The sequence below is a fragment of the Mugil cephalus genome, chromosome 19 (assembly GCF_022458985.1).
Source record: "Mugil cephalus isolate CIBA_MC_2020 chromosome 19, CIBA_Mcephalus_1.1, whole genome shotgun sequence".
NCBI classification, from domain to species: Eukaryota; Metazoa; Chordata; class Actinopteri; order Mugiliformes; family Mugilidae; genus Mugil; species Mugil cephalus.
This window is the reverse complement of record NC_061788.1, coordinates 1826614-1836383: the sequence shown is the minus strand read 5'-3', so window position 1 is coordinate 1836383 and position 9770 is coordinate 1826614. Positions and strand designations below refer to the sequence as shown.

The 9770-nt window shown below is 40.8% G+C and overlaps 1 protein-coding gene across 1 annotated transcript; it reads right to left on the bottom strand.

Annotated features, from left to right (window-relative positions):
- Window positions 1–819: 819 nt before the first annotated feature.
- On the bottom strand, window positions 820–8807 carry septin5b (septin 5b). Its single transcript, XM_047568927.1, has 12 exons — window positions 8517–8807; window positions 8324–8334; window positions 7239–7329; window positions 6700–6786; window positions 6466–6589; window positions 4650–4784; window positions 4444–4561; window positions 4080–4181; window positions 2931–3027; window positions 2709–2844; window positions 1645–1747; window positions 820–1538 (listed from the first exon to the last, which is right to left on the bottom strand). The coding sequence occupies exons 1-12, from the start codon at window positions 8557–8559 to the stop codon at window positions 1476–1478; spliced, it is 1110 nt and encodes a 369-aa protein (XP_047424883.1). The 5' UTR covers window positions 8560–8807; the 3' UTR covers window positions 820–1475.
- Window positions 8808–9770: the final 963 nt, after the last annotated feature.

Below are 9770 nucleotides of genomic sequence, written 5' to 3'. Positions count from 1 at the left end.
GGACAGAGGTGAGATCCAGTGGAGACAACTCAAGGCTGCAGCTGCATCAGCTGGTTTTAGCTCAGATTACAACACAAACTGAGTCATTCTGCTGCGTTAAAGTCAGTGTCGAGTGTTTTAGTTGGACGTCGTCCTCGTGTGAGTCTGTGCAGGAAGTTTCTTGACAAAGGTTCCAACCAGGACCAGCGGGACCATGTTTGTCCATCAGAGGCATGGCTACAGGCTAGGGCGGTGAACAAACGGCTTTCCTCTGAGTTTTGCTCAATTTATGTAACTTTTTAAACACAACAAGGTGACGATGTCGTCTGGACGTTAGAGTCATAAACTTATAACTCTACAACTACAACGAGTCACTTTAATGTAAAACACGTCAATATATGAACAATGAGTCACTCTTTAACTTAAAGGAGACCGGCAAGACCCTGACCCCCATTGGTTAGCATGTAGCTACCAGGACGTAGCATCACTGCAGCTCTGGAATAAAATGATGAAGGCTGCACAGAATCAGGATCAGAGTCTAGATTAGGTTTGGATCAGGGTCTGGATCAGGGTCTGGATTAGGATCTGAATCGGGGTCTCGATCAAACCCTGAATCAGGGACTGGATCAAGGTCTGGATCAGGGTCTAGATCAAACCCTGGATCAGGGTCTGGATCAAGGTCTGGATCAGGGTCTGGATCAAGGTCTGGATCACGGTCTAGATCAAACCCTGGATCAGGGTCCGGATCAGGGACTCCAGTTCTTCCAGTTGTGGACGAGGGAAGATCAGACTTTTATTTTTTACACTGAAACAAAATAAAGTGAAATGAGACACTTCAGATGAAAATCAACATGTTTCTTTATTTTTGAACCTTTTTCTTTCTGATCTGGTTTTAACTGTGTTTCTAAAAACACTTAAAGTTCAATCAAAACGTTTCTACTACGACGGTTCTGCTCAGACTAAAACTGGCTCTAGTTAGACCTGCAGCAGGGACAGAGAGACTCCAGAGCAGCAACTCTTCTTTTTCTTCATTCTTCAAAACAAATAAATAAATAAATAAAATTCATCAAAAAAGACCAAATGTGTTTGGATGATGAATATTTACCAGGATTTAATGTCATGAATCGAGTTTAGGCGACTGTAAACGTCTGACTTTTCCAAACTTTCTGCAGGACTAAAGTCTTTTAAGGGGACAGAGGGACATAGGGACAGAGGGACACAGGGACAGAGGGACAGAGGGACAGAGGGACACAGGGACAGAGGGACAGAGGGACAGAGGACCTGGAGGGTCGGACTCATCATATGTTTCATGTGCAACTCTAGAGGTGAAAAAAGTGCAAAACTACTTCCTATTGCCTAACGAGACTCACTTGGCTAATGACTGCGTTAAACTCAGCATGCTTCTACTGTCTTTGTGACCGGTGCTTTGGGGACATTTCTTCTCGTGGTCCAGTGGATTTTTAGGCCAGAGACGTGGTCATACAGGAGGTCGGAGGTCACAGGTCCTGCTCGTGCATCTGCTGCTGCATCTTCTGGAGCATCTGCTGCATCCTCCTCAGCTGCAGAGGAGATTAACAGGGAGCGGGATTACGCAACGGCACATATAGGCCACGAGTTACGTAACAACATGCATTATTCACCGCCTCACTTCTGGAGCACACTCACTTCTTCATCTTTCCTCTTGATGATTTTCTCCGTCTCCACGTCCGGAGTGGACAGAGGCAGGATCGGGATGGGACTCTCCACCCGCTGGTCTGAGTTCATCTTACTGGAACATGAGGGATGAGACGGCAGCACAACACATTTATCTTCACTGTCTTTTGTTGCCTGATGTGTAACGAAGCATCCGACCGGCTCTTAAACATCTCAACAGTTTGTGTATTTCATAGTTTATTAGGATTTTATCAAGCACATTTTAAATAGTTATTCTGGTACATTTTTGTCAGAATGTTTAGTAAGTGAAAATGATGAAATTAAAAGTTCAAATATTATCTTAAAACAAATTCTGACTTTTTATGTCATGTTTAATGTATTGATTTTGCTTCAGACTTAAAAGAGTCTTTAATATATTTTACTACTTTATATCTTGTACCAGTTACTAAAAATTCTTCTTAAAACTACCATTATGGCTTTATTAATTTAATTTAATTTAATTTAATTTGATTATTTTTATGTTGCGTCACGAAACAGGTTCTAACATATTTTATATTTTATCATACTTTATATTTTATACCAGTTATTAAAAATCCTTCTTAAAAATATCATCATTTAATTTAATTTAATTTAATTTAATTTAATTTAATTTGTGATTTTTTTAATCCAACTCCTTTAAATTCAATTATTTTTATGTAGTGTCAGAAACGGCGTGGATCAGTAAAGTATGATATCGATATCGATCCATTATGATCAATTTTAATTTCTTAATTTATTTATTCCTTTTTTATGTGCTTTATAACTACCTAAAGGATTTATATTTTGCGTTAATAAGTCAAAGGTTTAACATTTTTATCATTATCATATCATAAAACAATTTGACTTGTGACTTATTTGAGTCAAAATTTGAGATTAAAAGTCAACAATTTGGTTTAGCACAAAAATACATAACTTGATGTTTTATCTCATTAAAAATCCCGATTATAATAATTTTAAAATGACATAATAACTCTAAATATTCCTAAAGCTCTTTCTAACGCCTCCGTCTACTCATTAACGAGTCACTGTGTGATCACCTGGTCATGGTCTGGATGCACTGGGCCCTGTAGTTCTCGTAGTGAGCGTCGCTGGTCGTGTCCTTCAGGTCGTGCATGTGGGTTCTGATCAGCATCGTCCTCAGCTTCACGAAGTCGCAGTGGGACGGGTTCTCCACTTAAAAACCACAGGCATTGTTTTACCACGATGAACATTTCTCTTCAGGTCATGACTGTGCGTTTATCCAGGTCAGTGTTTCTCACCCTCCACGATGCCCCAGGGGTAGAGTCTCCCTCTCACTCTCTGACCTCGAGCTTCCACCACAGCGTTGCTGCCGATCACTGCGAACGGGGTGCTCTCCTACATCAGCCAGGACCAAACACACCACACAGCATTACAGCTACAAGCACCACGCTCTTTCATTATTTTACTCCGCTAAGATACACAATTAAACAACATAAACGTTCTTGCAGAGAATGATCAGAAAAAAAAACTTTCATTGATATATTAAAGGTAAAAATTGACCTAAAAAGACATTATTATAAGTTAAGTGCCCCATATCGTTTTATTTCCCAAGCATTTCTATTGACCCTTTGCTGACACGTCATGACGAGGGAGATGACGCCATGATGGATGACAGAAAACCACAAAAACAGATAAAATTTTAAATTCCATTCTGCCAATAGTCAGAATAACGTCGTGTGACGTGAGTCACCTTGTAGGACGACACAAAGAGCGACATTTGGAGAAGATAGCGATAGCACGGTTAGCTACCGACCCATACATGTTCATGGACCTGACTAACTGTCCAGTCTGCCCGAGTTCAGTCCTCATCATCTGTCCCACTATGTCACAAACAGAGTGTCCCCATAAAGGTGCTGGTCTAAAAGCATATAACAGTCTGGATGCAGACCAGTTCTTTTAGCTGGTTGGGTTACTGAATGCTAACGCTAGTGGGGTGCATGACCAGACGTCCCTGATTTCTGGGAACAGTCTCCGTTTTGGATGAACGGTCCCCCGGCTAAAAATGTCCTCGATATTTTATGAATGAGAAAAAAAATGTTGACCTCACAAAAATAAATGAAACCATAACTGTTCCTGTTTCTCCATTTCATCTCGATGTCATAATGGCAAAGGTAAAACATACCTACAATGTTAGCATTATAGCTATGCATTAGCTAGTTGTGACCGCTATGGGCTAACTGTACATGTGTTAACCACCATAAAGGCGTCCTAACCCTCCCCCATCCCTCTCTTTTATTTTCTTCTTCTTCCACGTTTCATTACAGGAACCAGGGACGAGGATCTGAAGTTTCCTCTAACCCACTTTCATCCCATGCCCTTTGACCCCTCCCATCCCTGCCTCCATTAAGGCGTGGTCTGTGGTCTTAGATGATCATCACCAGATTCACCTTCAGCTCTTTGTCTTGTCGCTTGAACTCCTCGTCCTCGTCCGAGTCGCAGTCGGGGAACTGGTAGATCTTTATCGCGTACTTATCGATCTCCTCCCTCAGCTGGAAGGACCAAAACACACAGCGATGAGACGGATAACATCACAAACCCTCCTCCTACAGAGTTTAAATCATCATCAACATTAAATAACAAAATCATGACGATAATTCAGACTGGTAATAATCACGTGTCTTTAACATATTCGTTAGATATTTCTCTGGATTTTAAATACAAACACCTCCAGGAGCAACCGACAGAAAGGTCACTGCATTAATTCAGCTTTTACACTGTGTGTATAGAAATGCCATTTATTTATAACCGTACCCGCTCCTTGAGTTTCTTTATCTCCAGGGGCGTGAGGCAGTCGGCCTTAGCGATGAGAGGAACCACGTTCACTTTGTCCTGGAGAACCTTCATGAACTCTATGTCGACCGGACGAAGCCTGCAGGAGCACGAGGACTTGTCTATACTCAGTATATGAATATATATATATATATGTGTGTATTTATATTTGACAGTGTGGGTGTTACCCGTGTCCAAACGGAGGGATGAAGTAGAGGCAGCAGTGCACTCTGTTGTCCTGGATGTTCTTCCTGTTCAGTCCACTCTCGTCTCTGAAGTACTGTTCAAACTGCTGGTTGATGTAATCTGTGATGGGCTTCCAGCTGTAAGACATGAAGGCATCAGCGTGTTTTTTTTTTTTTATAGACACTGAGCTGATCTAAAGCCAAGCAGCAACCTCCCTCCAGAGCTTAAAAATAAGCAAAGATCCAGAGAAACTGCAGTTCCTCTAACGGCCACTAGACGCTGGCTACGACGACAAGCTACTAGTTGGTAAAATTAGATCGAGGATTAAAGTTATACTGTATAAAGATGGACGACGAAACTGCTGCTCAAACATGAAGCCAAAGCAAGTAGAGCTCCCCCCGGGGGCTGGAGGCTGCAGTGTAGGTCATAAGCTCCGCCTCCTCCAAGTTAGTGGATGGGACTTTGGTTGAATAATTTGTTAAAGGTAGCTAAAGCTAATGGATAACCAGTTGAAACCATAGACTGTATATAAATATGGATGCCACGTCTCCACTTCTTCTCATTGGTCAAACTCCTGGAGGATATGGACGCCGCCATCTTGTGAGTTTGTAGCCAGACTCTAATCAGTATGGTCTGAGGGCGGAGCCACAATATCGATGCTCCGCCCACACTTCCTCCAGACTCACTCTTGTTTTCCTTTAATTAACTCTGCTCTACATCCACCAGCTACGAGGAAATGTTGGATTATAGACTGAAGTCATTTTTAAAAATGGTTTTTACAACTGTCCCTAGCAGTTGGCGTGGCAACTGGTGGTCTCCATTATGTCACATCCTGTTTCTATAGCGTGAAATGATGAACTAAAAACACTTTTTTAAAAGACTGACACTTGAACATTCATCAACATTGTATTAACTACGTAAAATGACATGAAAAATTAAAAAAACAAAAATAATAATGACGTGTTTTTTAGTGTTTTGGTTTGGCCCAGGTCCCGCCCACTAACATGGAGTGGGTGGAGCTTATGACCTATAGCCCGCAGACACCAGAGGGAGCTCTACCTGCTTTGGCTTCACTTTAGAGGAGCAGTTGCATATTTATATACAGTCTATGGCTGAAAGTGAAAACTAAATAATTAGATTAAGAAGATCTGTAGAGCCAATCAGATCGTTACCATCAGATAAACAAGGTCTATCCATCTGATTTAAAAAGCTTTCACAGAGAAATAACTCTACAAACAGTTAATGGTGATTAAGGGATTCACGGAGAAGCATATTTCACATAATTAGCCGGAGGACTAAACCATTATAGTGTGTAACACGATCCAAGATGAAATCCAGACCGGAGTGATATCAGACTCATATTGATCCAAAAGCTAAACGTGATAAACAAGCAGCAAGGAACAGAAGTCGTGTGTGGGCACAGACGAGCTGAGAAAATACGACACAGAAAGACTTTCTCACACCTTTTACTTCAGTTACCACGGTAACCAAGTGATTTTTATTTATTTATTTATTTAAAGGTTTTCAGACTTCAGGACGTCCAGCTTTCTTAAAAGACAAACCCTCTAATTAGTTTTGTTTTCTAAGATAATTGATGTTCATATCCAAGCCTGGCAAAGGCTGATCAGATCAGCCATAACATTACGACCACTGATTATCTGGTAATAACCGTGGCTCCTGTCAGCGGGCGGAGGGGAACAAACTGAACATCTAGGAGGAAGAGGGGAGAGTGGAAGGAGAGAAGGTGGAGGAGGATGAAAAGGAGGAGGAGGAGGAGGAGGAGGAGGAGGAGTAGGAGGAGGTTAGAGGAGGCCTCACCACTCTGAGTTGTTGACAGCGTCTCCAAACCCCGGCGTGTCCACGATGGTCAGCTTCAGCTTCACCCCCTTCTCCTCGATGTCCACCGTGTGCTTGGTGATGTCCACCGTCTGACTGATGCGCTCTAACCAGAGGACGAGAGGACAGAGATGAGGACGCGTGTCCCTCTGAGGTCAGAGACACGAGGACCAGAGGTTTGGATGGAGGCGTCTGATTGGCCGGTCGCTGACTCACCCTCAGCGTTGAGCAGCTTCCGGTCTTTGTGTAGATCAGTGAGGAAGAGGCTGTTGACCAGAGTGGACTTCCCCAGACCAGACTCACCTGGGACACACAAACATTCATTTATTTAAAACACAACAGTTAGAGTTTAATGTTTTATATTTAAATCTGGGGCTGGAGTTAAGATTTAACTGAACTGAACGTCCTGAGATCCTCAGAGAGTCAGGTTATATGACGTTCACATGAACATGTAAAATAAATGCTAGCAATGTGTACTTCACTGTCTGTGATAACAGCAGGAAATATGACTGTCTGTGTTTAGTTCACAGTCTGTAATAACAGTGGGATAAATGAGAGTTTGTGGTTAGTTCAAAGACTATAAAAACAGTGGGATAAACAACCATCTGTTGTGAGTTCTCTGAATGTAATAACAGTGGAATAAATTAGTCCTGAGGTTAGTTCAAAGACTATAAAACCAGTGGGACAAATGATGTCTGTGGTTAGTTCACTGACTGTAACAACAGTGGGATAAATATATCTGTTGTTTGTCTCACCTGCCACCATGAGTGTGAAGTCGAAGCCCTTTTTTACGGACTTCCTGTGAACCTGGTTGGGCAGCGTGGCGAAGCCGACGTACTCTTTCTCCTGGAAACAAACAGAAAACATTGAACACGTCGTAGAGCCCAGGGTTGGACCACATTAGACCCGGATTAGACCTGACAGTGTTTCCTTGATCTGCTCTGATTGGCTGAATGAAAACCACATGACAATAAACCTCAGTGAGAGGAACCAGGAACCACATGAAGGGTTAAAGTGTTAGTAGGTCAGTCCTGTGATGCCTTCATGTCTTATTGAGGAGTGTTGGAGCCCTGAGGTCCTTCAAGTATTCATAACAGAGCCAGTGGGGAGGGGTAGTCTGTTTATCCTGAGGATCCAGACGTTGAGTTCAACACGAGAACCAAAAATACAAAACACACAGAGACGTGGACACAATGGAGGCAAGAAACACAGAATACATAAAAATATAGGTTTATTTCTGTACGTTTTCTCCTCTAACTCCACTGAATCCAATCAAATGAAAAAAGAATGAATTCAAAGCTTCTTTTTCATGTCTCTTAAAATAACCGTGTAAATAAAGTCTTTTATTGTTTCAGGTTTTTCAGAAAACACAAAAAGCTGAACCAAATATTGAATATATTATAATTATTATTACAAATAATTTTCTCTAGTTTTTCCACTTTCTTCATTGATGGTTTACATTCATCCTTAAATAAATAATATACTATGAAATAGATTTGAGCCTATTTTCTGATCTTTAAGGTTAAAAACACGACACTGCTTCAAAACAACATCAGATATTTAAGATCTGAACCATTTATCTATTTTAAGTGACCTTTTAAGCAAAATGACCAAATATTTTATGATATTTACGATGATTTTTATTTTATTGTAATATTTTTTATTTAATCTGCTTTTTCCAAAACAAATGCAAGGAGACAAAGAGGAGACAAGGAGGGGACAAGGAGGAGACAAGGAGAAGACAAGGAGGAGACAAGGAGGAGACAAGAAGGAGACAAGGAAGCACCGAGGCTTTTATTTTGTAGGAGCCTCCTCATATTTGTGTGCTGGGGTGTCTTACCTCCCCTTCATCTGAGCCATGGAGACAGATTCCAGGAGACAACAGAGGAGGAGAGGAGGAGCGCCACATCCAGCGAGCATCCGTCCATCCGAGGAGGAGGAGGAGGAGGAGGAAAATAATAATAAAAAACTAACGATTAAAAATAAAGGGTGCGTTTCATTTCCAGATCAGTTACCTGCAGGGGGGGTCTTACCTGAGCGGGGAGCGCGGCTCTTGTACCTGGTGTTGGTCGTCATCCTCGACACAGCTGGGAGGGGGGGCGGAGACAGATGTGTCCCTGCAGCGGCAGGAGGAGGAGGAGGAGGAGGAGGAGGAGGAGGAGGAGGAAGATGATCCGATAACAGCTCCGAATGAATCTGTGAGAATCCAACGCATCCGTCACATCTGACTCTCCGTCGTCGTGTTTGTCTCCACGGTGCGTGGACGAAGACTGATCCACTGAGGATGATGATGGTGATGATGATGATGGTGGTGGTGGGGGAGTGAAACCTGTTGCAGTTCGCGTGAATGTCCAGGTGGTGGCGGTAAAGCTCCGCTCTCAGACAAAGAACTAGTCTCCACGGAGCAGGTTGACCCAGAAATGAACACATGGACCTGGTAATTAAAACTAGAAGGAAAGAAGGAAAATATAACCACTCAAATACAGCAACTACAATAATACTGATAATAATATTTATTTATTTATTTGGCTATTTATATGAATAGGGCCTTGACTCCAGTTCTGATATGTAGTAATTTATGATTATTATAAATAATAATAACACCAATAATAATAATAATAATTACACGACAAAATTTACAAAAAAATGTAAAATATTAAACATAACTAACGTTCTCATATGTAGTAGTTTATTATTATTATTATTATTATTATTATTATGAGATGTTATAACTTTTAATATTATTTTTCACTTTCTTCATTTTAGTTTTTATTTTATATAATGTAATTTAATTAAAATGTCTGTGTTTATTTTATTTTATTATTAAACTAAATGCCTTGTATGTTTTTTGAATCCACTAAAAATAAAAAAAAAATAAATAACTAAAGTTTTGATGTGTGTTCATTTATTTATTTCTTCTATGAAGCTTTTCAATTTGATGATGTACTGGAATTTTTTTATTTCTAAATTAATCTATGTGCACTGGCCAGTTCATTAGTTCAGTTTAAAATAACTCAAATGCATTCACTAGTGAGCTAATAAACTGACCAGTGACTGTATGTGTCTTTATTTTATCACTAAATAAATAAATTAGGATTTCTCCTGCTTTGTGGAGCCAAAACTCACAACATAAACACACTTGTATATTGACATTTGAAAGGAGTCTAACGTCTCAGATCTGTTTCAAGGAGCTATTTGAGAACGAGCTGGAGAGATGAAAGCTTTTTCTTATTTATTTAAACCCCACACACAGATGTGAATAGACTCACATCCTGATAGGAACTGGA

Bases quoted from the DNA above. Each gene is read 5' to 3' on its own strand.
- septin5b (XM_047568927.1), bottom strand. From the start codon at position 8,559: ATGACGACCAACACCAGGTACAAGAGCCGCGCTCCCCGCTCAG. The intron at 6,787-7,238 runs GTGAGACAAACA...TGTGTGTCCCAG, and splicing joins CTTCACACTCATGGTGGCAG to GTGAGTCTGGTCTGGGGAAG. The intron at 2,845-2,930 runs GTGAGAAACACT...GTGGTTTTTAAG, and splicing joins CCCCTGGGGCATCGTGGAGG to TGGAGAACCCGTCCCACTGC.